Raw genomic sequence first — 26,804 nt, 5'->3', positions numbered from 1 at the left:
CAGATTTCGTGTTCTATTGCTATGAGATTGCTTCTACCACCTAAAGACCAGAATAGAAGTGCTCCGCTGATTAGAGCGTGTAGCTGTAGGTAAGCTATATATGCTCTACAAATGATCGTTATTACGTTTTCAAGCACTAATGCGTTTGGATATCAATAAATAGATAGAACTAGCATAATTCTCTAATTCTTGGGAAAATTTAGATGCAAATAACACCTTAAAATACAAATAACAGACCCGCTTATCATAATGGTTCATTACAAACTCTACTACTGCACTGTTTCTCATTCATTTTTTATCCATTTTCATTCCTCTTCTTGTTTTCTATCCCTTGCTTGTTACCTTTTCCAGCTATTTAGAATACAACTTCTCCTTTTGATTCTGTATTTTATTTCGAGCTATCCAGTATATATTTTTTCTTCATGCATCATTTTTAGATTTTATAAGTTCGTAGTCATTAGGTATAAAGCAGAAGGTATATTTAAAACCTGCCGAACTGTATACAATATCATGTGTCGAGTCCATAATGCATATAGACTACAGGATCCACAAATTATGCCCTTCTGATTGGCAACAAAGGGACATTCTCTATACCCTATGCTTTTGTCAGGAATATGAAATGATCGATCTGTTTTAAATAGGCCTTATGTACTTCAATACTTCAGCTCTCAAGTGTGATGCATCTGGACCTGAATTTGTCAATGGAACTGTAAATTTCAGAACATATTTTTATCATCATGTAACACTGGCTGTTTATATCATTGAGCGACAGTAGAGGTGACTTTTGATTCCTGCTCTTATTCCCTGAGCCTTCATATTGCCTTGTAGAACAGGATAAAATTGGTTTTTGTTCAGTTTCCCTGGTTTTAACAACAGATATGTTAAATACTGTTAAATGTAGTAACAAATGTTTTTAATATTGTACTAAAATATGTTTTTATTTTTAGATAGTTGTTCCCTGTCTTGAGAAAGGCGCTGGCCGCCGAAACGCGTCGACACACAACTTGACACACCACCTCCCTTTTTAAATGTGTTTTTTAATGTGATTTATGAGTTTGAAATGTATTCTCATTTTGTTTTGTGATATATGCACTTTTTACTGTTCTTCTTTATAATAAATTTATTCAGTATATTTTTTACAAAAAAAGTTTAAACTCTCTTATTTGGAAACTGTCTTTTTCTAATTTTTGTCCTGTGACCATTGTGTAGGCAATCAAAAACTTCCGCCTAGGTTGTTTCTTCCACTGTGTATTTTCCCTGACCTAGGGGTTTTGTTTATAATTTACGTTAACAGGGAGCCCTTGTTTGACACAAGTACTCACTCGGTAACAAACAGTTTGCGTTGCCAAGAAAGATAATGGTGTGCTGCGTCCACCCAGACAAAACTTCTAGGGAAATTAAGGAGCTCGAAGACTTCCTTAAGACTCCCCAGGAGCTCAGGACTACCATAGATCCCCCAACCCCTGCAAGACCACAACTCCTGGCAGCCTTCACTACTGGGAATAGTCCTGCTGCTGTTCTGCCTCCCTTTTCCAGGCACCAGCCCAATTTACCTGGACGCCACCTCCTGCTTCATGGGAGTACTATAGACCCTACAAGACCACAACTCCCAGCAACCTTTACTACTGGGAGTACTCCTGCTGCCGATTTACTTAAAAGTGCATACAGAGGACCTCTTGGAGTGGTCTCCTGAAACCTACCAATCCTTAGTGTGGTCACTAACTGGCCTGAGCCAGCCTGCTACCACCAGTGCTCTATCCCCATGGGGATGGTTGGCTGCATGCTCTGGGGTCGAGAACAATGCCTCTTTAGGGTGGAAGTGCCCACACCTTCAAAGGCCTTGTCACCTTTGTAATGTGTCTCTAGCCTCTCCTGTTAGAGGTAGCAGGCCCTCTTCCTGTCCTCACCCCCTTTTTGGCAGGAGGACATGTGGAAAACATAGGGAGAATAGGAGGTGTGCCCCCTCTGCCAATTCCACCCCTCAGGTACTAGAGGCGAGGTGAAGTACACTTTTCAGTGCCCACCATCTTGAAGATCGTGGGACCGATCCAATCAAGGCTAGGTCCATGTTCCCCTCCCAATGGAGAAGGGCATGATAGAGGGTTTAGACAACCGAGGTAAGGGGCCAATTAGCCACTACCTGTCACTCCCTAATAATGCCCCTACAACTAATATTTAGGTGGCATCTCTAGACCCTGAACTTCAGTTCTTGAAGACCTAAGAGCCAGACACTACAGAGTCACACCTGCAGAGAAGACTGCAGAAACCAACTGACTTGTCCCCAGCCCTATTGGCCTGTCTGCAGCACTTGACAATCTTGCGCAAAAAGACGACCCCCCCCTTGCAGGCCAGTGACCTCCAAAACATAGGGAGGACTGCCTGCCTTCGATAAAGACAAAGATCTCCTGAGAAAAAAAGACCTGTTCACAAAGCAACCATCTTCAAAGTAAATACTCTGCGACCTGAAGAACAGCGCTTCATGCCCCATTCCACCTTTGCACCAGACACATACGGCCCGAGTCTATGTAGCCCACCAGTTCCAGTAAAGGTTCCCCAGCACTCCAGAGCCCGAGTCCACCATGAACTGACCTCTCCTGGACTCCTCAATGTCGCCTGCAACCTTTGCACAAAGTGCCCCCTCAACCTGCTCCAGTAAGCTGTTTCAGATACCAAAAGGCACCCCAACACCTTTGGTCCCGGTCCTTGTTGTACAAGAAAAAAGGTTTCTCTACGTCTCCGAGCATCACAAATGACCTCTGCAGCTGTTGGTTTCCTTCTTCTGAACCTGCAGCCCTTATTCTAGTTGGCCGTTCTCAATTGCCTTGCATTGGGCCCTCGACAGTGTGTTGGCACCCTGCACCCGGCCGATCATGTGCCGCTGGTAGTGTAGTTTTGGTGCTGCCTTGGGCCCCGTCCAGTACTTGCTTCAATCCCTGGAGACTGACCCGTCCCCCCACCCCCCCCAAGCCCAACCTTGTACTTTCACCCGGCACCCAGCCGCCCCTGTGCCGCTGTTAGTGTACTGTTGGTGATGAACTGAACCTTGCCCAATAATGATTATACCTTACGATGACTGCTCCTGCAAGTAGATGTTTGTGTATGCTGAATGTTTTCTTCCTCCCACAGGTAAGTAAACAGCGCCAAGTCTGAAATCTGCATTGTGTCCATTTTTTTACACAGATAAGCATTTTTATTGAAAAACGTATTTACCTATAATTAAGTTAAGTGATTCTAAAAAATAAATATAAAAAAGTATAATTTTTATAAATTGGTCTCAGATTTATTCATTGAGCGTGTCTCATTTATTGCCACTGTGTGTACAACAATGCTTAATATTACCGTCTGATAAGCCTAACTGCTCGCCCACACTACCAAAAAAAGAGAGCATTAGAATTACTGGACTCACTGCACACTATATCTCATTTTGGTATAGTATAAATAGAGCCAGTTTTCTACAACGCCTTCAACCATAGCCACCACCTTTGGAGAAACAACCAGAAGACTGCCCTAGCCACCCACAAATGACAGCTTCAATACCAGCAAGAAACTGTTCAACATAGTTAAGGAGTTCATTAACCAATCAACAACCAAAAACACCATCACACCCTTGCAAGCCCTCTGGGACTCCCTCTTTGACTTTTTCCATAACAAAATAAACATCATCTACCAAGACTTTGCACCTAAACCCCCCAACCCAGGGCGAAATTAACCTCCTCACACCGACCGACACTCACGGCGGACACCAGTCCAACTTGTGGAACACCCTCATTGAGATGGAAAACGAGTCCATCATAAGATCCATCCACTCCGGAGCCCCACGAGACTCCTGCCTCCACCACACTTTTCAACCTCAGCAAACAACACATCAGGCAAGAAGTCACCAAGGTCCTTAACTCCTCGATCACCACAACTGACTTGTCCCAGAAATGTAAACTTCCGATGTAAAGCCATTGCTGAAGAAACCATCCACTGACCCAGGAGAACTCAAGAACTACCGACACATCTCCTGCACCCCTTCCCAGCCAAGGTCATTGAAAAAGCTATCAACATCCAGCTAACCAGACATCTGGAGAATCATAACCTTATGGACCCCTCCCAAGCTGGCTTTAGAGCCAACCACAGTACCGAGACATTATTCACTGTCAAAGAGAGCGGAGGACTGTCCGAGCTGTAACGTTCTGTGTGCGTCACATCCGGGCATTCGAACTCCCGAACTCCCTCAGCAGCTGTCTGGAACCTCGGTATGCCGCTTGCTTCTGTGCTCCCCGAAGGCAGAGTCCTGGTGGCCCACCCACTACGCCCGCCCTGCCTGGAGCAGTGATTGGGCGGTGGTCGTGGGGCCACGCAGCGTGAGGGGGAGACTTGAACTAATGCAGCAATTTCACTGGAGATCACACCGGAGTTTGTACTTCGTAGGAGCGGCTGCCAGCTCCCCTCCCCTCCCTCTAGGTGCCAGAGGCGGACAACAGAACAGCAGAGGTTACTGAAGGCTACAGGAGGGTCTGGAAAGGCCGTAGTGAATGCAGTGTGGATGGGTTGCAGAGTGCTGAGGAAAAGTGCAGGTACCACTTCAGCACTTTGGTGGATGAAACGGCAGAGCCCCCGCTTATCCCTCCTCGCGTCTTGCTGCTCCGGCGGTCCAAAGGACAACCAACAGAACTACGCCACCTGTTTAAGCCCTTGCAGACCTCCATGGGCTTTTAGTAGCTTAGTTTGCACTCCGCAAGTCCACAAGCCAAAACAAAAAACAGTGAAAAATCAGACTTCATCAGACTGCACCCCATCTTACCACTGAGCAATTGCGGGAGTTGGTAGTGTGGCCTAGGAGGTGGCAAGTGGGGCCGCCTTTAATGGGAGGCTGCTGAGTGAAAGCCCAGGTGAAGCCGCAGAAGAGGCCCAACTAGGTTGGGTGCAGCTGCGACCTCACCTAGAGTGCCCTGCTTAAGTAGTCCTCCAGGTCTCCTCCCCCCCAGGGGAACATCGTAAGGGGTGAGGAGAGTGTAGGTGTTGGAACCAACCAACTTAGCCAACCGAGTGAAAACATAATTTGAGCCCGTGGGTGTGGCGAAGACTCTGAGGCAGACCGTCCTAGCACTTGCATCAACCAACCACACCACTGACAGCCAGTATTAATCCTAGGCCCCCACCCGCAGAAATGACTCGCTAAATGAAGGTGCGGTCCAACAAATAAAACAAACATCTTTGCATCAGCACAAAAACGGGGGCAAAAAAAGGGCCACAATACAACCCTGTGACTTAAACACTTAGTCCATGTTGTCATAAAAATACTACAGTAGGAAATGAGATCAGGCAAGGTAAGGACGCAACTGGCACAGAAAACTTTAAAGCAAAACTCAAAACAGAAGCAAAATACGAAAAACAACAAGATATCCCCAGCAAGCTCATCAAAATCACCTCAATCCTCGGGGGTAACATTAATATCACTAACATACTCCATCTTTGGATCTATAAAGCCTGGTGGAAAATTCACATTTTTAAAGGATCCGACAGCAGTCATTTACTCAACTCCGGACAAAACTTCAGGTCTTCTTCCTAAACCAATGACACCTCTGAAACTGGACCTTGTACAGGACAAGAAGGCAGCACTTATCCTTTGTCTGACCACCAAAAACAAGAGAAAAGGGTCAGGATCTGACCACAAAGATAACAGTAAAGGGTCAGGATTTAGACCACACTAAAATTTCAAATACAATGGCACTAGTCACATCCTTGGAGGTACCAAACAGCATTAGTAGTGCAAGGCAAGTCACTCACGCCCAAGTACACATCAGCAGCGTAAGCTACTATGCGCCTAGACAAGAGCAACTGCAAGACAGTATCCAAGATGCCACCTATGGTGCGAAAAACCTAATGATCACTCTAACCCAAGGACACAATCAGTAAAAAAAAATCAGCAGGAAATTACCAGTAACGTAGAGAAAACTTATGACCCCTGGTTGGAGTCACTCTCAATAACAAATAACACAGAGCTAACACATGCAATAGGCATCATCACCAATAACCCTGTCGACATACAACTTGATATTCAATCGATGCACCAATTGGAAGCCCTACAACAAACAATAATAGAAATATCAAGTTCGCTAGAATGGGCAAAGGTCAATACAAACAAGAATCTAGTCATAGCAGCCAATACTCAACGGTCACTTCAACTGGTAGCTCAACAGCAACTAATAACAGAACAATGTTCAAAAAAAGAAATATCAAATTCACTTGGACATTTGAAAGGCAAAAATATTTGTCTGACAAGTAAAACAAGCATTTGCAATGCAATAGGTCTCGCATTAGGAAAGTTTGAGCTGTTGGTATTGTAAATGACAAATTTTATATTTATCTGTTGGTTTTGAAAATACCAAAATTAATAGCTTTGTCATTTACAATGCCAATAGTTTTCACTTTCGCAAATGTGACACCTATAGCATTTGTAATGCAATATGTGTTGTATTTACGTGACTTAGATGTTGAGTGCAGTGTAATTATGTGGCGTGTAATTATGTGGCACTGAGTGGTATTTGGAGTGCATGTTGCATTGAGTGCAGTGTAATTATGTGGCGTGTAATTATGTGGCACTGAGTTGTATTTGGAGTGTATGTTGCATTGAGTGCAGTGTAATTATGTGGTGTGTAATTATGTGGCACTGAGTTGTATTTGGAGTGTATGTTGCATTGAGTGCAGTGTAATTATGTGGTGTGTAATTATGTGGCACTGAACTGTATTTGGAGTGTATGTTGCATTGAGCGCAGTCTAATCAGTAGAGTGTAATTATGTGGCACTGAGTGGTATTTGGAGTGTATGTTGCATTGAGCGCAGTCTAATCAGTAGAGTGTAATTATGTGGTGTGTAATTATGTGGCACTGAGTGGTATTTGGAGTGTATTGTATGTTGCATTGAGCGCAGTCTAATCAGTAGAGTGTAATTATGTGGCGTGTAATTATGTGGCACTGAGTGGTATTTGGAGTGTATGTTACATTGAGCGCAGTCTAATCAGTAGAGTGTAATTATGTGGCGTGTAATTATGAGGCACTGAGTGGTATTCGGAGTGTATTTTGCATTGAGTGCAATGTAACTATGTGGCATGTAATTATGTGGCACTGAGTGGTATTTGGAGTGTATGTTGCATTGAATGCAGTGTAATTATGTGGCACTGAGTGGTATTTGGAGTGTATGTTGCGTTGAGTGCAATGTAGTTATGAAGCATAATTATGTGGCACTGAATGGTATTGTGTGGAGTGTGTTGCATTCAGTAGAGTATAATTATGTGGCGTGTAATTATGTGACACAGTGGTATTTGGAGTGTATGTTGCGTTGAGTGCAGTGTAATTATGTGGCGTGTAATTATGTGGAGTGTATGATGTATTCAGTAGAGTGTAATTGTGTGGCGTGTAATTATGTGGCACTGAGTGGTATTGTTTGGAGTGTATGTGCACCCCATCCCTGCAATGTAAAGCACCTCACACGGAAAGATGCCTGGAGCATCAACACATCCGAAATGGTGAGATTCATTGCTTCACATTCAAGCAGATAGAAGGGTTCTATGATAAATACAGATATTGAAATCCGCGTCTGCGCTCGTGCCCCTCTTGTGTCCACTCTCCCAGATACGGGCAACATTAGTTGTCTTCGCTGACAGCTTGCAATGCTTCGCATTGCAAGCTACGTCAGCTCGCCCTAAAAACACATAAGGATCAAGGGACCTCATCGGAGGACTAACACGATAACAACAGCCTGCCCATGGCTGCTGCGCCTATAAAAGAACAAAATGAGACAAGGTATTTGAATAGAAGTCAACAACTAATACCAAACAGGATGAAAAAATGGAAGATCTATCTAAATTTCACACCTCATTAACTGAAACTCTGCACACCTCAATTATTGTTCTCAACATGAAGTCGAAATAACTTTACATTCAAATCAATCAGATGAACATTACTGCGGAACACATTTCAGGTATAAACTGCAAATTGAATCTCCTGGCGGGTCAAATATCTGCAAAAAAACAACTCGGCTATCCTTGTTTCGTCAAACAATTGTTCATGTGGACCAATAGTTGACAAATAAAGCGAATTACCAATAATCCTAAAGAACATCTTAAAGGAGTATGAACAACCCCTCGAGCCCCCAGTGACAAATAGCTTGGAAGTGAGCAAGTCCCTAAACGGGGACAAATAGCAAAACGTGCATCATTAAAATACAAACGTGACAATTCCGAACCAACTAATAGACGGATGTGCTCACAGAATCCATATCACTTTCACTTAACAGCATGGATGATGTATCACGAAGCTCGATTGATCGGCCATTAAATCCGGTGAATGCCCTTATAAAGCCCCCCCCCCCCCCCCTGTTCTAACGAAAAGACAAAAGAAGCACGCAAGGAAGGCTGAGAAACCCCTCCAGATTAGCAAAACGACAGACCAACAGGCGCACAGAATGTACCCAATCTTCAACTTCAAGAGGGAAAAAACAGAATTCAACACCTGTCACAAGAAATGGAGATCATAAGAAAGAAGGGAAGGAACATTGTATCGACCAATCAGCACCACTGGAGATTCCAGCTACATTATCAGGTGAACCAAAAGGCCAGCTTCACCTAAACAAAACAAATGAGAAGAACTTGTGCAGAGGGCCTCGGCTTAATACAACCCAAGCTGCAACAGGTATTTGCAATGCAATAGGTCTCGCATTAGGAAAGTTTGAGCTATTGGTCTTGTAAATGACAATTATTTTATTTATGTGTTGGTTTTGAAAATAGCTAAATAAATAGCTTTGTCATTTACAATGTTAATAGTTATAACTTTCGCAAATGTGACACCTATAGCATTTGTATTGCAACATGTTTTGTATTTACGTGACTTCGATGTACTGATATTACAAATAACAACGGCTTTTAATTTGTTTAAATAATTAATACTTAAATAAAAGTGATTGTAATTTATAATGGCAATAGCTTAAACTTTTGTGAAGATTATGTTCAGTGTATTTTATTGTGACGAAAATCCAAGAACAGAAGGGAATTATTAACATCTTTTTTGTGACATTTGTAATAAAGCTTGAAACATTGAGAGAACATATTTGAACCAGTTGTTGTTGAATGGTTGCACATATTGATGCTGTGATGGCGCGGAGGGATGTTGTGGTGGCGACGAGTGATGCTGTGGCGTTCAGTGATGCTGTGGTTGTGCATAGTGATGTTGTGGAGGCTGTAAGTGATGCTGTGGAGGCCGCGAGTGATGCTGTGGAGGCCGCGAGTGATGCTGTGGAGGCCGCGAGTGATGCTGTGGAGGCCGCGAGTGATGCTGTGGAGGCCGCGAGTGATGCTGTGGAGGCCGCGAGTGATGCTGTGGAGGCCGCGAGTGATGCGGTGGAGGCCGCGAGTGATGCTGTGGAGGCCGCGAGTGATGCTGTGGAGGCCGCGAGTGATGCTGTGGAGGCCGCGAGGGATGCTGTGGAGGCCGCGAGGGATGCTGTGGAGGCCGCGAGGGATGCTGTGGAGGCGGCGAGGGATGCTGTGGAGGCGGCGAGGGATGCTGTGGAGGCGGCGAGGGATGCTGTGGAGGCGGCGAGGGATGCTGTGGAGGCGGCGAGGGATGCTGTGGAGGCGGCGAGGGATGCTGTGGAGGCGGCGAGGGATGCTGTGGAGGCAGCGAGGGATGCTGTGGAGGCGGCGAGGGATGCTGTGGAGGCGGCGAGGGATGCTGTGGAGGCGGCGAGGGATGCTGTGGAGGCGGCGAGGGATGCTGTGGAGGCGGCGAGGGATGCTGTGGAGGCCGCGAGGGATGCTGTAGAGGCCGCGAGGGATGCTGTGTAGGCCGCGAGGGATGCTGTGGAGGCCGCGAGGGATGCTGTGGAGGCCGCGAGGGATGCTGTGGAGGCCGCGAGGGATGCTGTGGAGGCCGCGAGGGATGCTGTGGAGGCCGCGAGGGATGCTGTGGAGGCCGCGAGGGATGCTGTGGAGGCCGCGAGGGATGCTGTGGAGGCCGCGAGGGATGCTGTGGAGGCCATGAGGGATGCTGTAGAGGCCATGAGGGATGCTGTGGAGGCCGTGAGGGATGCTGTGGAGGCCTTGAGTGATGCTGTGGTGGTGCTTAGTGGTGCTGTGGTGGTGCTGAGGGATGCTGTAGTGGTGCTGAGTGATGCTGTGGTGGTGCTGAGTGATGCTGTGGTGGTGCTGAGTGGTGCTGTGATGGTGCTGAGTGGTGCTTGATGGTGCTGAGAGGTGCTGAGTGGTGCTGAGGTGGTGCTGAGTGATAATGTAGCGGTGCTGAGTGATGCTGTGGTGGTGCTGAGTGTTGCTGTGGTGCTGCTGAGTGATGCTGTGGTGGTGCTGAGTGATGCTGTGGTGGTGCTGAGTGGTGCTGTGGTGGTGTTGAGTGATGCTGAGTGGTGCTGAGTGATAATGTGGTGGTGCTGAGTGATAATGTGGTGGTGCTGAGTGGTGCTGTGGTGGTACTGTGGTGGTGCTGAGTGGTGCTGTGGTGGTGCTGAGTGATGCTGGGTGATGCTGAGTGATGCTGGGGTGGAGCTGGGGTGGAGCTGTGGTGGTGCTGAGTGATAATGTGGTGGTAGTGTGGTGGCGCTGAGTGGTGCTGTGGTGGTGCTGAGTGATGCTGGAGTTGCGCTGAGTGATGCTGTGGTGATGCTAAGTGGTGCTGTGGTGGTGCTAAGTGGTGCTTTGTTGGTGCTAAGTGATGCTGGAGTGGTGCTGAGCGGTGGGGAGACACCCCAGGCAGTCCGACATAGGGTAGGGAGAGACACCTGGGGAGAGTCAGACATAGGGTGAGGAGACAACCCCAGGGAGCCATGCATAGAAGGGGGAACAAGGCCACCCAGGGAGCCATGCGGAGAGGAGAGACCCCAGAGAGAGTCATACATAGAGGAGTGGGAAAAAAAGAGCGAGCCGTGCATAGAGGAGAGAGCCCCAGAGGGAGTCAGACAGAAGAGGGGATACACCACCAGGGAGCCGTGCATAGAAGGGGGAGAAACAACCCCAGAGAGTCAGACTTAAGGGAGAGTGCCAGTATGGAGGACGGCACGCACCACGGGGAGCAAGCATAGGGGTGGGTGCAAGTGACAGTACCCCGGGAAGAAGAGCATGAGAAAGGGACCTCCGCCGAGGAGCCTAGAATAGGATGGGGCAGTGCAGGACCTGCAACCCGTTCACTGAGCGCCAAACACTAACGAGGATCGTCTAGCTAGGGAGAAGCATGATGGGTAACTCCGAGGAAGACCAGTGCAGAAAGGCTCTTTCATAGTACATAGCGCCTTCTTATGATAAAGGCGCTGCGAGGCCCGTGTGCAGCTCCTTACAGGGGGCACTATACCGCCAGCAATAGAGCCTTCAGTTGTGTGAAACATGGATTTCAGCGGAGCCCCCCGAAACAGAGGCTGGTCCATTGCGGCTGCCCTGCCTGGAGGGGGTGAATCAGGCATCGATCGCTCCCACCCCACCCCCACACTGATGCGACCTCCCCACTGAGTGAATCTGCGGCCCTATGCTGGGGGTATCCCGCGCCCTGCCTGGACTGTGAGGGCGTACTAACGTGGTCCGGCTTGAGATTGTGGCCCCCCCCTGGCACTGCAGTGAGGCGTGGGGGTAACTCGACTGCCATCTTGGGCAGTGGCGCTTCCGTTGTGGCGGCGCCCCCCTCCTCGGTGGATCTGCGCTTGACACTTGTCGATACTCGCTACGAACCCTCACCCTGTCTGGGGCTGCACACGGGACCTGGGTCTTGGGGCCTGGAGCGACACCGTTGTGGGGCTGCTCACATTTACAGCCCAGCTCGCTGTGGAGCTGGGCTGGGGAGTAGAGACTCGGCTGTCGATTTGGCGGTGGGGGGGCGGCCTCTTCGCTGGTGTGGCCTTCCCCCCTCTCTCCTACTGCAAAGTGGTGCTGGGGCCCTGTCTCAAGGCGCACCCCGCTCCCTGCTTGACCCAGAGCTGCGGTGACCCGGCCTGCTGCTGTGCCCCCAACCCCATCCCCTTTCCTCACCGGTGCTCTGGTGGGGTGTGAGGGGCATTTTGACTGCCAGCTCGGGCAGTGGTGGCCCTACCTATGGGGGTGTCCCTCCTGGACGGACCTGTGTTGGGTGGTGGCAGTTGACTGGGGCCTCCATCGGTAAGGTTCGGCCACTACATTGGGTGGCGGTGTCTCCTTGGTCCTGGCCTCACCCTAGTCCCTCCCGAGACTCTGGCTTCATCCCTCGCCTCGCCGGTGGGTGGCTGAGTTCTGTCCCTCTGCTCCAGCGAACCCGGGAGCCCTGGCCCGACATCAACCATGGCCCCTTGTAGATCCGCACACCTGGAGCTCTCCCCGCTGACTCGTGCGGGTCGTCGGCTGAAGGCATCGACGGTGGTCGTGGGGCGGTGTGGAGTGGCCGTGCCTTGCTCCGTTCCCCCCTTGGCCGCCCTCCCTTCTCCGGCCTGCCTGGCCGCCCAGAGCCCGCACTGCATCTCCTCGCTGCTGAACAGTAGCCATGGGCGGGGACAGGCTACCCAAGACCCCCGCCACCCAAACCAAGATGGATCGGTTCACAACCGTGGTCTCTGGGGCGACTGGTGGTCTCGCGGACAAAGAAACTCCTGCTGCAGCGGACCCCTCAACCATCCTCCAGGCTATCCACAATGCTATTGCCCAGATTAAAGAAACTGAGGCCCGGATATCCTCCGTGGAAGACTACGCTCATCAACTCAAGATGCAGGTTACTCAACTCCAGTCTAATACCCAGGAGCTGCATGGGCGGGCCGAGGATGCTGAAAACAGGTCCCGTCATAACAACCTCTGCCTGGTCGGGTTTCAGAAGGTGTGGAGCAGGGTCAGACGACGGACTTCGTGGAGCGCTGGCTGCGCTCGTGGATGCCTGAGGGCTCTCTCTCCCCCTGGTTCACGGTCGAGAGGGCGCACTGTTCGCTTGCTTCCCACTCGCAGCCGGGAGCACCTCCTAGACCGCTATTCGGACCGAGTCCTCTAAAACACAACCTCTTAAATACATAAATCTGACGACCATGATCATTCTTGACTACACCCGGGAGGTCCAGAACGAGCGCCGTTCCTTTGGAGAGGCCAAGCAAAAATTAAGCTTGCTTAACATACAATATAGACTCCTTTTCCTGGCCCGACTGAGAGTGGTTTTTCAAGATAAAACTCTCTTTTTTGATACTCCTGATGGACATGGGCAACAGAGGACTGCCCATTGAGACTAGGCGCCCCGAACACAGCCCCGTCCAGTGGCACTGGAGGTGCCCAGTGAGACATGCCGGTTCTCAGACTAAGACGTAGGCGCTCTGGTAGGTGCAGGGGCCAGAGGCGCGCACGCTCGGACTCTCTCCGATGGGTCCTTCTCGACGGCTTACGCCCGAGCTGCCTGGTGAGACTCTCCTTGCCGGACGACGCTCAGGCTCCTCGGGCCGCTCCGTCCCGGAGACTGCTTCACCTCGTCCATCCTTGCTGGACATGTCGGACACTGACCTCTCCCGCAGCTCGACGCTCCTTCCAGGGTCCGCTTGAACTTTTTTTGTCTCTTCAGATGCTGACGGATTTCGTCCAGAGCTAGCACTCTGCCCAATCACTACCGTTGTTTCCTGATGGCTACAAATATGAACATCCTACTACGAGGAGGGGTCCTCCATGCTTCCCTGTTTCCAAGCGTTTTAGTTTGGACCTTTTTTGCTTCACTGTTTATTGTTCGTGCGACAGATGCTTCAGTTCCTGAAGTACAGGGTGGGGGGATTAGGGCTGCGGTCCCTGTTTGTTCTGTTTTTTGGTCCTTTTGGTTTTTGCACCAGCATCCCACTTCTACATCTATGTGAGCACGTACTACCCAACACTATGGCAAAATATTCACTCAGACGGCCTCTGCCATACTTGCCGGCTGTCCGGCCCCTTACACGGCTTCCCCCTGCCTGGCAATTATAACGGGGCGTCGTCACGCCATATAATGTCCTGGAATGTTAATGGCCTGCTGGATAAGGTCAAGCGCGAAGCAGTCCTGCGATATGCCCAGCGTCAAGCCGGAGACATAATTCTGCTTCAGGAGACCCACTTGATTGGCAACCACTGCCCCTTCCCAGCGGCGACTTGGCTATGGCGGAGTCTGGCACTCTGGATTCAGTAGAGGGTCAAGAGGAGTGGCTATTCTGGTACGTTGCACTCTTCCTCTTAAGGCAAGTAGAGTGGCGCACAACCCTCAGGGATGCTTTATCCTCCTGGAAGGGACCCTTGGGGATCGGCCTCTTAACCTATTGGCTGTCTATTCTCCTCCCACCCTGTTGGCATCCACACTCCAGAGACTCACCTCAGAGGTCGCTGCCTTGCCCCTTGGGAATGACAGTTATTGGGCAAAACTTTAACGCAGTTATGGATCCTGGCCTTGACACCGCCTCGCATTGCCCAATCCGGCCGCCTCTCGGCATGGGCTGCTAGCCTGGGCCTCGGGGATGCCTGGAGACTTTGGCACCGAGAGCGCGACAATACACCCATTCCTCAGCCTCTCACCACACACAGACGTGCATAGACTATGTTTTCCTGCTGGCCCAGGATTGCTGAACGATTCAAGCTCTTACTATCCTCCCTATGGGCTTGTCGGACCATTCACCGAGGATGCTGCACATAGGCTCTATCCCTCCGGCCTCGCGGCCAATCTGGCAGCTCAACGCATGGTTTCTCCAGGATGAAGAGCTCAAAGACCAAGTAGGTGCCGAGTTTCGCTTCAACTTCACCACTAATCAAGATTCAGTGTCCTCCTCTGAAACACCCTTTGGGGGCCGGGAAGGCCACCATTTGGGGTTTTGTCAATGGCCAAATCAAACTTACCCATACAGCGCGTGATTTGCAGCTCACATTTTTAGAGGCGCAGGCCGCCCAGCTCGAGACACTGCCCCCTGGGGACAGAGACTCAGGACAGGAGGTTTGAGTTCTTGAGGGATGAAATCAGACAGACCTGCCTGGAGGCTGCAAAATTGCTTTGGCAATCTTCCGTACCCCGAGTATATGGTTGGGGAGATAGAAACGAGAAGCTCCTCAATCGCCTCCACTTACCCTAAAGACAACCATATAATACCAGAGGTGATTGACACGGGCGGCGAGATCCACCGCGCCACGGCAGCAGTGGCCCAATGATTCGCCACTTTCTATGCCACTCTCTATTCGGCAAGGACACCTAGCCTTTCGCTCCCTGAGGTCCTCCGACGAGAACGGTTCCCCCATTGCGCCTTAGTGAATCTGAGGCGGAGGCACTGGACCTCCTGATCTCCCCCGAGGAGGTTTTGGATGCCATATCACACACGGTGGCTGGTAAGATGCCTTGACCGGATGGGCTCCCCTAAGAATTTTACGTGTCCTACTGACCACCCTGGTCTCGCCTCTAGTGGCGATTTACAGTGAAGCTGTGGATTGCGGTTCTTTCTAGCCAGAGACAGACCTAGCCACCATTGTAGTGATCCCTAAGTCTCAGCCCCCCTCGAGCTGCTGTTCGGACTACCAGCCCAACTCCCTTATTAATACTGAGCTTAAGATCTTCGCCTCTGTCCTGGCCAACCGCATAAGACCGCACATGGCCAGTCTGGTTCATCCAGTTTAATGCGGCTCTATGCCTCTCCGAGGGACCAGGCACTGCCTTAGACGCCTTCACCCTGTCCTCGTGAACCGGCAATTGCTGTACCCTTATTTATCTCTCCTTCTCGTAGATTTTGAGAAGGCTGTCACTTAGGTTGACTGGGGTTATTTGGAGGCGGTGTTGGGAGGAGATGGGCTTTGGAATCCCGTTCTGCAACCTGGTGAGGACGCTGTATTGTCAGCCACAGGCGCAGGTCCTCATCAATGGAGCTCTGTCCCGTCCCTTTCCTATTAGAAGAGGTACGAGGCAAGGGCGCCCCCTCTCACCACTTCTGTTTGCTTTGGCAATGGAGCCCCTTGCTTGCCTTATTCGATCAGACCGCTCGCTCACTGGGTGGAAGGGGCCCGGCTTTGTAGAGGATAAGATTGCGCTCTATGCGGACAATGTGCTGCTGTTTCTGGCGGCCCCTGCTCAATCGGGGGCACGATGCCTCGGGGCCCTGGACCTCTGAGCGCACCTCGGGCCTCCGGTTAATCCCAGCCAAGTCCGTTCTGGTTCCCCTTCACCTCCCACATGAATGCTTTGATTGGCATTCGACGATCCCTCTTCGGCAACAGTCCTTCAAGAACTTGGGGATCTGGGTGGCCCTTCTTTCCGACCTTGCTTGGTCGATTAAAGTCACCCCGCTGGTTAAGCGGATCGGCGCTGACCTCCTTAAATGGCGAACGCTGCTACCCCTGAACCCTCTGGGCAGGATAGCCCGATTTAAAATGATGATGAAACCTTGATTTCTATACATGCTTCAGAATACACAGCTCTCTTTCGCTAGGTCCTGGTTTTGTGAGATGGATAGTTTGGCCACTACGATTTTATAGGGAGGACTGAGGCCCAGGCTGGCTCTGGCCCAATGCCGGATCCCGCCCTTTGATGGAGGTCTTGGGATTGCAAGCCTATATCAACATTATTTTGCGACTTGGCTACTTATTGTGCATGATTGGTTTAATGGCGGCTGGTCCGACCCAGCGTACCGTTTGGAAAAGCACACCCTAAGTTTTTCTACTATCCAGGGGATGCTGTACAGGGACGCTGTTCCCCAGGCTCTCCCTGAGGTCACATGCTGAGTGGTCCTGGCGGGCATCCCTGCGCTATACCCGCGGGTCGGGCAAATTGACCCAGTATACCCCCCTGTGGTGCGGCACCAGATGCCGGGAGGTTGCTTCTCTTTTGGGATTCCGACCCTGGGACCTCATTGGGATTTCCCTGCTGGGTGATGTCTGGAGTGGGACCCATTTACGCTCCTTGCAGGATTTACAGGTCCGACACTCCCTCCACTCTCCAGTTCTTCAGATATCTGCAGCTACGCCATGCCCTCCGCTCCTATATATCGGACGGCACTTCCTTGTCCGAATATACCCCACCCGAAGCTCAGGTCATGACAGGCGACCTGGGGAAAGGAGTAATCTCCCGTATCTATCGCTCCCTTACAAAAACACCCCCAACTCCCTATCTCAACTCCGTGTCAAGTGGGAGGGTTGGCTCGGGCCCTGGAGGACACTGACTGGAGAGACGCCTTGATGGCTCCCAAAATAATTGCAGTTTCAGCAAGACTTTGACTAGTCCAAATAAATTTTACTACACACAGCCTATCTTACACCGTTGCATCTCTATCACGCGTGGCTTCGACCTGATGCTTCCCCTCCCCGCTGTCCTCACCCCCAGGCAGATTTGTATCACATGGTATGGCTATGTCCTGTGATTCAGGGGTACTGGGAATCCGTAACTGGGGAGCTCACTAAGGACTTGGGCTGGGAGGTTCCCCTTGATCCTATACACGTTATCCTGGGCATCAAAAGGGGCTGGATGGCACTAGGTCCGAGAAGCTCATTCTTAACACAGCACTAGCAGTGGCCAAGAGGGACATTGCAGCTCACTGGCTGAACACTACGGCATCTACATTGGCGTGCTGGGGCAGAAGGGTGGACTGGTGTGCAAAGTAGGAACGGGCCTCTCTTTGTGGCCAGAGTTTGTCCTAGAAAATTTCGTCTAATGTGGGGCAAAAGGGTCGGAGTGATAGAAGATTAAAATGGAATGATTCGCTGTCTAGAATGGGAGTGGGTATGCCGATATCGGCCCTTTTATGCCGATTGATATGTTTGTGTCTTTGCCATGCCTTTTATGATGTACTCCTGAATGGTGATGTTTTCTTTGTTGCAACTTAAAATCAATAAAAATTGACCAGGTTATCTACCTGGTGTCTCTGTTGTGTCGAATTCAAGGTTGTCCCTTTACTGTACGCAGGTCCAGCTAATTGCTATAATTAGTAAGGACATTTTGGAAAACATTGTCATTCTTCTAAAAGGAATTTTGGAGAAATTCATAACTAAAGCTGCATTTTATAAGGTACATTGCACCTGCAGGACTTAAAAACATTACTGATACTTTAATGGATATGACACTACGTGCTGCGGGATGCAGAACAGCATTAAAAGCATGGCTGTTTTTAGTATAAAATATGCCATTAAGAGGCAATGCCCATCAGACTTAATCCTTTGTGCTCTGGAGTTTGAACGATTAATTATGTCCTTTGCATTCGAGAACGTTATTTGTAGTAAAGATATTTTGAGGCAACAACCTTTTTTGCCTTTTCTTTAGGCTGGTGGAAGAATCTCCATCATCTCATATGAAACATGCTCAACGTGGGATTCAAACAACAACTATTTTATTTTTATTTAGAATAGCATAGTTTCCGGGCCAAGTAAATAATAGGTGTTAATGTCCCCATCTGAATGGCACTCACTTATTCAATCCAAGGAGAATGGAATGCATTAGGAATTAAACTGGAGACATTCTGGTCACATATCCCAACATTAGGTACGTTAACACACTAAGCTCAATATTCGGAGACTTGTACATTCGTGGGCCTCAAATGAGCAATGTTGAAACATCCCAATAAGCGGACTGAGCACGTTCCTTTGGATAACAACCCGGCAGGACAGCCTTTCTGAGGATGGAATTAAAAATATTTCACGAGCCCACTGTCATTTCACAGATGGAATATTTTTATAACTTTGAATTACTAGCACGTCTCTAAGTAAACTTTTTTTAACAAGTTGAAAAGCCTTCTTGTTACATTAGAGAAGGCCTTGCACACTCTAGGTCACTTCAACATGACTATATTCTGCCCAAGTAAGGGCAGCTCCAGTAAAGAATATTGCCCGGGTGTGCCCTCCAACTCAGGACCTCTACCCAAAGCTGAACTGATTTAAATGTCAACAAACCCAATCCAGCCTTTATGAAGAACAACATGGCCGTGCTTGCAGGAGGAGCTCTGGTAGCAAGAAAGGGGGGATGATTGATAATTAACTTTATGGCACGATAGTCATAGTGTCGATCTTTTTATAGTTTCATTTCATGTTTTCTTCCCTCTTTTCGTTTTAGTTTATTCTATTCTGGCTTGTATGTTCCTATCATTTCTGTACTGATAAATATAGAATTAAATGGGGTTCTAATTTTACATTCAATTTGAGGCGGAAACTGAAGAAATGTAAAACACATTTTCAACGCCTGCTTTCTTTCCCCTAGTAGTCGATGGATGCTGTGGAATGGTTATCTGCCTCTGTACAACTGCCTGCTGATTACAGGTGTATAGAACTATATCTCGGTATGATGCAAAGCGCCGAGACTATACGCGTGCTTAAGTAATCAGGAAACATGAGTACCTTTGAATGCAATGGCTGCAACCAAATGCTGGAGGCGAAGGTGTTAGAAGTTCTTCTTCGCTTTCAAACTCAGATCGTGTTGGCCCTGTAGCTGGACATGCTGGCTGAGCCATCTCATTGGCAATATTCAGGCCCGTCTTTTCCTTTGATGGGTCACTGAAACCGAAGAAGCAGAAAACAGGAGAACATATAGTGATCAAACAGTTAAGAACTGACTACTTCCATATTTTATCTAAAAAAGACAAGAAAAATATGCCAGCGCACAGTAAGGAAATGACAAAGCATCAGCCCTGAGTAAAAAACACCATAAACAAAATCAAAGGAGAACACATCAATCAAAGGAGATCACATCAATCAAAGGAGATCACATCAATCAAAGGAGATCACATCCATCAAAGGAGATCACATCCATCAAAGGAGATCACATCCATCAAAGGAGATCACATCCATCAAAGGAGAACACATCAATCAAAGGAGAACACATCAATCAACTTATTAAGATCAAATTGCTTATGGCTTACAACTTCTGTGCTCAAACCTTCAAATTCCCGGCCCAGAAGGTCTGGATGGTCTTTCTCACGCAGGAAGCGGCCATAAAACCGGTCTTCAAAGCGCACACTGGCAAGGCAGTTTGAGTGGCCTACTCAGGTGCATTCTTTGTGTAATTTACAGATTGGTGTACTGGTAAAAAGTAGATAGAGCTGAGATTTTTGGTGATTTTATTCTCTGATATTGTTTGCAAAGGTACTTGGGTACACGTGTGGTTGCATGAGTGGGTGAATGTGGGGTTGGAGCGTTGTATTAAGAGATGTATCGATGGGGCAAGTCAGAGAACAGGGCCATGGGTCATGCCGAGGACTGAATTTGAGGTGCTGTGGAGACGACTGCCTGTAAGGGTAGAGTTGCAGGGAGATACCAAGCTGGGAGGGTTGCTAGTGTGGTTTTGTGGAGAATAAAAGTGCATGCATTAAAAATTGAAGAATGGAGGGCTGCAAGCAACAGGTCGTACAGAGAGGGAACCTCAGCCACCCGCTTAAACACCAGATCTAACATCACTCGTTTGGTGCTGTTGGCCTTTCACACTCTCTTTTAAATTATGTAAAGTAAACAAATAATTTAAAAAAAAATGTAATTCAATGGAATATGCTTGCAGAAAGATTCCTCCTGTTGAATGGCATGTATTCTCATTGGCTGTGCTAATCAGTGTAACCATAACAAAGGCCAGGCTATAGACCTTCTTTCCAGGCCTGGGCTGATTGGGAAGACCGCACATCACTCTTAGTGGGTATTGCTCTTTTTCAGCAGAGTCCCGGAGCCTATGGGTACTATAGCATTTCAAAGGTAAAGCCTAGACATACATCATATACATGACTAAGGAATGCAATCTCAGCTAAACAGTCACACCATGCATTTTGCCCAAATCGAACCCAAAAGTACACCAAAGCCCTACAAGATGGACAGCGCAGCAATTTTTCAGCCACTGGTTGCATTGCCCTACATGACACAATATCTACTGGGAATGGCAGTGGACACCACTGAGGAGAAACAGAAGTCGAAGGAAAGCAGTAGCTGCGCAACTGTACTCAGATCAGTTAAAGGTGAGGTGGAATAGGCATCTCGGGAATAGCAACCAATTGACTAGATTCACTTAAAGCTTCCTCATCTCCATTCCTACTGATCAGGATTTCCTGGTGTAAGATTACGAGAGCCCAATGACACCCAACATTCTGTTCGGTACTCTTGTTAAGTGTTTGGATGACAGCAAACCATATATTGCTAACTTCTGAACTGAAGACGTTTTAAAACAATACAAATGTCAGTCACAAACCCTTTTTTCAGTAGAATATAGAAATGAAGGAGCATAGGACAGTGTAGCCTCACATGCTGCCCTTATAAGACCTGAAAATAGACGTTGAGCTTTTAAGACTCCAGTCACCACAACCATCAATCTCCTTCTTTGTGTCAAAGATTAATAAATTGGGGCACCAGGTCTCACGGCTCTACAAACTCCTCCGCCCAAAATCCTCTAAAATTAATGAGAAAACTGTTGCCTATTGGGAACGACAAGCTAAAATCACATATAACGATCAGGAATGGTCCACACTACGGGGCTCGGTCTCACGTAACAAGATCACCCCGGTGCTCTCACAAACAAAATTCTGGCTATTACACAAAGCTTTTTGGACCCCGGCCCGTTTATTCGCATTATGCCTCCGGGATGACGCATTATGTTGGAACTTTAACAAGGAAATGGGGGATCTAGCACATGTTATCTTTCAATGTCCAATACTCAAAGCTTTCTGGGAGAACATTTTTCTCTTTCTAAATGGGCTGTTTGGATGTACGCTAATAAAATAATTTTCCGTCCTACCCATGGATTTTTTTAGCACAAACCGGAGTTCTGAACTCATTAAGGACTTACTAGATCTGCTACTAACAGCTGCAGTGAAAATGGTCCTTGCCAAATAGAAAGACAGAAGCAAGACATCTTACAAAGGCTAGCTCAACTGGATCACCCATACCAGAGGAGCGGACAATATTATGCTACAGAACTCTCCCTGGAAACCGGCATCCAGAAGGATGTGGAATTCTCTGGACACGTACCTAGACTCCTACGAATCTCCATGAACCTAAGAGTTACAGGTGAAACACAACCTGGTAACCCCCTTAGATAGCACCACCGAGACAATTGTACTTAACTGGTTTCAACCAATGTCGCCTCCCACGAATGCAAGGGGGGAAGCTTACCAACACTGGTCTGCATGTGTGCCAACATCCCCACTGAATCTTAGATGTAATGTATAAGGAATGTAACTCTCTTTACCTGTCTGCATGTGTGCCAACATCCCCACAGAATCTCAGATGTAATGTATAAGGAATGTAACTCTCCTTAACGGTCTCCTTCCTCCTCTTTCCGCTTTCTTCTGCCTTTTCAGGATGCCTTTCTTTTCTCTTTTCTAACTATCGATTTGGGGGGTAAGCTAAACAAACGGGACACAATGTCCCAAGACACTGATATATAAACTACGACTGACAAACTATGCGGACCCTGTAACAGAATTGCTAATGTGTTCTTGTATAAAAAAAATGATGAAATTAAAAGACTCTGGTCACCGCCTGTATCCCATCATTCTTTGCTAGAGGCTGTTACCTCAGTTCTAATTGAGGTGATGAATGATGATATGTATAAGACCCATGAGTACCTCTGTCTATTTCACCAGGGAGGAGGAGGGTTGCTTACGGACTATCATGGAAATTCCCCTATGGGAGAACTGGAGTTTCAGGTAAAAATCGATTCCTTCTCTTTTAGAGTATTTCCCCGTATAGTAATAAGCACTGAATAGAATAGCAAGGTCATCCCAATTAAAAGTGGGTGAGAAGACAGAGAGTGAACCTCCGAAGTCCTTTAAGCAAAAAGATTTTTGAGGGATGCCGGCCCAACTTGGGCATTGCCCTAGCATCAAAATCCAAAAATAACAGTTGATGGACAGAATGCAGAACAATGTCATACATTCACCCTAGTACAGAGATCTGGGCCTAAATCCATCGTTTTTTTGCACTCCACACCACCCCAGTTCAGACATGGCCATATGCAAATCCAGGGAAGGCATGGCTTGGCAGTTCATGGCAGTTCTCATGAGGCACAGGGTCAGACTGATTTGCATATGGCCATGTCTTACCTGGGGTGGCAGAGTGGGCTAAAGAACGGTGATGGATTAAACCCAGATCTGTTGAATGGGTGTGAGTGTTTGATTGGTTCAGATGCTCCGTCCATCACCACCCCATTTTGAACCACTAGCATCAAAATCCAGGCAGTAATGTTGGTGAATGTGTATATAGACCTCCATGTAGCTTCCTTGCACATCTCTGTAATGGGAGATATTCCGCAATAAGACAGCAGTGGCTGCTTTGACCATAGTGGAATGTGTTTTAGGTCAGGCATTGAGTGTTTTATAAGCTTCCATTTTATGGCATATGCTGACCGGGTGAACAGTCCCTTGGCCTCTATCAGGATCCCCATGCAGTCTTGTGGGAGGTTGTACTAGTACATAAGCCATGCAGCCTAATTCAAGGAGGAGAGATTGGGGTGTACCATCTGGCCATTTCGCCAGAAGGTCCGGTCTGCATGGAAGTCTTAGATGTGGATGCTGTGACCAGTGAAGCAGGTCTGTGAATCACCACTGACATGGCCACTCTGGTGCTATGAGTATCATCTTGGCATCGGAGTGGGACAGCTTGATTAGAATTGCCGGGATCAGTAGACTCTGTGTAAACATGTAAAAAAAATTGCCAGACCCGTCGATCCATAGGGCATTCACCAGTGTCCCTGGCTGGTAGTACCATGACGCAAAGTCGTGGCATTTTTTGCTTTGTGTGATGCCAAACAAACCTATGGTAAGCGTGCTCCAGAGCCCGAAGACATACTGAACGATGTCATCGTGCAAGAACCATTTGTGGTTTTCTTGCAGAAATGTGCTGAGGGCATTTGCCTAAGCATTCTGTATGCAAGGAATGTGAGTTGCTGTGATTCGTAGGTTTCAGGTAATCAACCAGTTCCATATTGTTTGGGCCTCCAGTGACAATGGCTGGACCTCATCCCCCCGCACCCCGCTGGTTGAGGTAGTACATTGTGGTGGTATTGTCCGTTTGAACATGCAGGGGTTTTGACTTGAATGATGGATGGAAGGCCTTGAGGGCTTGATGGACCGCTCTACGTTGGAGGAGGTTGATGCGATATGATAACTCTTTTGTGGACCACATGCCTCAGATGTGTATCTGTATTTGTAAGGCTCCCGACCCATGAAGTGATGCATCCGTCACAATGATCTGGGAAGGAACTTGTTGATGAAAAGGCCGTCCTTGAAGCAGATTAGCAGGGGAGCACCGTCATTTGAGGGAATGCTTCGCATGGAGAGATATTTGGACCCTGTTGTCCCAATTACCCGTTAGCTGATCCCACTGGTCCTCTAAGCATCCTTAGAGAGGTTGCACGTGGAGACAGGCACTCAGAGTGAGAAAGAAGCAGGAAGTCATTGAATCAAGGAGAGATGATACTGTCCTCACCTTGGGATGAGATGCTGCTATAAGAATGCGAGAGTTCCGAAGGATCGATTAGCGCCTCTCCTCCGAAGGACACACTTTTGCTTGGACTTTGTTGATAAAGGCTCCCAGATCATGCAAGGTCTGAAAAGGGATTGGTGTTGATTTGCTGTGATTGACATGAAGCCCCAAGCATATAAGAAGGTTGCATGCCCAGCTGAAATGGATCTGTGCTTCCTAAAAAGTGGACGCCTTGATGAGCCAATCGTATAGATAGGGACAGACTAAGACCCAGTGTTTTATGAGATGGATGACTTTCGAGAATGTTCTGGGTGCTGACTTTAGGCCAAACAGTAGTATATGGTATTGGTAACGGTCGTGCCCCACACAAACCTCAGGAATTTCCGATGTTTTTGTGCCACTGAGATAAAACAAATCAGCAACCTGGAGGTCGATGGAGCAGAGCCAATCCCCTTGGAGGAGTTGGGGATACATCTGATGTAGGGACAGCATCCAGAACTTCTCCCCAATAAATCCATTTATTGGTCTATTTGAGGTTGAGAATGGGTCGGAATAATTCTGGTCTTTTTTCTGTACCAGAAAGTATCGGGAATAAATTATTGTTCCCCGTTGTTGCTGAGGCACACCCTCAAATGCATGTTTTTCAAGTAAGATGCCGACTTCCTATCTTAACATTTTCAAATGGTGATTGAATGACGTTGGTAGTGCAGTAAGAGGAGGACTTATGAACTTGACAGCATCCACTGTGAACAATATTCAGTACCCAGGCGTAGTTTGCTATTCGTCGCTACTCTGCCAGGAAATGCGACATACTTCCCCCACCAGTAATGGAAGAGGGGGAAGAAGTTGTTCACAGTTTTGTGCCTGTGCTAGGCATTCTGCCTTGTGCTGGTTGCTGGTAGGCTCATCCTCTCGGTAGATTACGCTGTTGGGTATAGGGACGCTGCTGCTGCTGTTGTTGTTGTCCTCGATACCAGGAAGGGGTTTGAACCCTTTGAGAATAGCAACTCCTCTGGTAAGTTGGAATGGTTTGCATTGTTCCTTAGGCCTCTCCAGGCCGACTGCCTTAACTGTGTCCATTCGGTTTCCATTCAGGTCATTTCATCATCTGTGTGGCTGTCGAATAAAGTCGAACCTGAGAACGGCAGATTGATGATACGTTGCTGTGACTCCGAATTAGAGATGTGAGACAGCGACATACATGCCTTAGGAGGGCCACACCATTGCAGTATACATGAACTGCCAGAAGGGAGGAATCAGTCACTGCACTTATAACCTGGCTTGATACCATCAAACCTTCGTTGACTACCTCCAGAAAATCTTCTCTCTTGTCTCTGGGCAGATCTTTGGCGAACGTCTGGACCGATTCCCAAAATGCCCTATCATAGCTTTGTAGAAGAACAGTTGCATTTGTTGCTTTCATGGAAATGGCCGCAGTACAACTGCCCACCGAATCAAACTTCTTGCTTTCCTTATTCGGTGGAACTGAGGTGGTAAGAGTAGTAGCATGGTGTTTTTTGCTGCTAAAATTACCACAGAGTCTGGGGGAGCGTCCGACCGCTGGAAGAGTGGGTCCTGCTCAGGTGGCCTGTACTTTATTAGTAGTCTTGATGGAGCCGATTAAGCTGAAGAGGGAGTCAAGAAGAGTTCTGTGGACGGTTGTAAGAAGCTGGCTTGGTATTTGGTGTACACTTATGCAAGTGGGAACCCTGCACCAATTCAGACAACCCATATGGTGAATTTAGTGGTCTTAGACAACCGTAGAAAGCTCTCTAAGTGGTAGCTGTGGAGAGCAGCCTTCAGGCTAAGATCAGCAGGAGTGTAAAGCAGCTTGTTTTACCAGAACCTAATCTTATTGATTTAGATTAAGGGAAAAAGAACCACTCAGTGTATTTATAAAGATATGTATATATTACAAGACACTCACTAACACATACAGATATATCCTAACTGGAGATACACAAAATGCACACAATACTTTTCAACAGAAACAGGTAAGTAGCATGAAATACACAGTGGTCACCAGGAGGGGCCAAGCCATATACTAAAACAGGGGTATGCGAACCACAACTCGAGTCAAGACTATACCCAGAAGAAATAGAACTGCCAGGGAACCAAGGAACCACCCAAGGTAAGTAACCAGGAACCTCACAGAGAGTGGGAAAACGACCACAAGCTCAATACAAGTCAATGGGTATGTTGCTGTCGCAATTTTAAAGAAGGAGGACCCATTACAGTGGACTCTGCAGAAACCCAGTGGAAGACAGAAGGTTGGTGAGCCACCCCACCTGTGGATACCCCAAGAACTAAGATACCTACACTAGGGAAGCCAGGTGCATAGGTGTGAAGTGGCATTGGAAACTGCAGTCAAACTCAATGGAGGACTTCAGGGCGATGCCGCTGCTGGAGAAGGAGAAAGTGTCTGGTGGAACCCAAAGGCGGATTCAAGATG

At 48.1% G+C, this 26,804-nt stretch overlaps 1 protein-coding gene across 2 annotated transcripts in view; it reads right to left on the bottom strand.

The window, feature by feature from the left end:
- CENPC (centromere protein C) overlaps positions 1-26,804 on the bottom strand; it is a 1,111,772-nt gene that overhangs the window by 364,076 nt on the left and 720,892 nt on the right. For both annotated transcript variants that reach the window (XM_086961919.1, XM_086961921.1), the window contains one exon: positions 19,292-19,447. In XM_086961919.1, coding sequence (XP_086818045.1) covers positions 19,292-19,447 — 156 coding nt within the window. The remainder of the gene's footprint in view (positions 1-19,291; positions 19,448-26,804) is intronic.

This window comes from Lissotriton vulgaris, chromosome 3_1 (assembly GCF_964263255.1).
Source record: "Lissotriton vulgaris chromosome 3_1, aLisVul1.2, whole genome shotgun sequence".
Taxonomy (NCBI): Eukaryota; Metazoa; Chordata; class Amphibia; order Caudata; family Salamandridae; genus Lissotriton; species Lissotriton vulgaris.
This window is presented reverse-complemented; position numbering and strand designations above follow the sequence as displayed.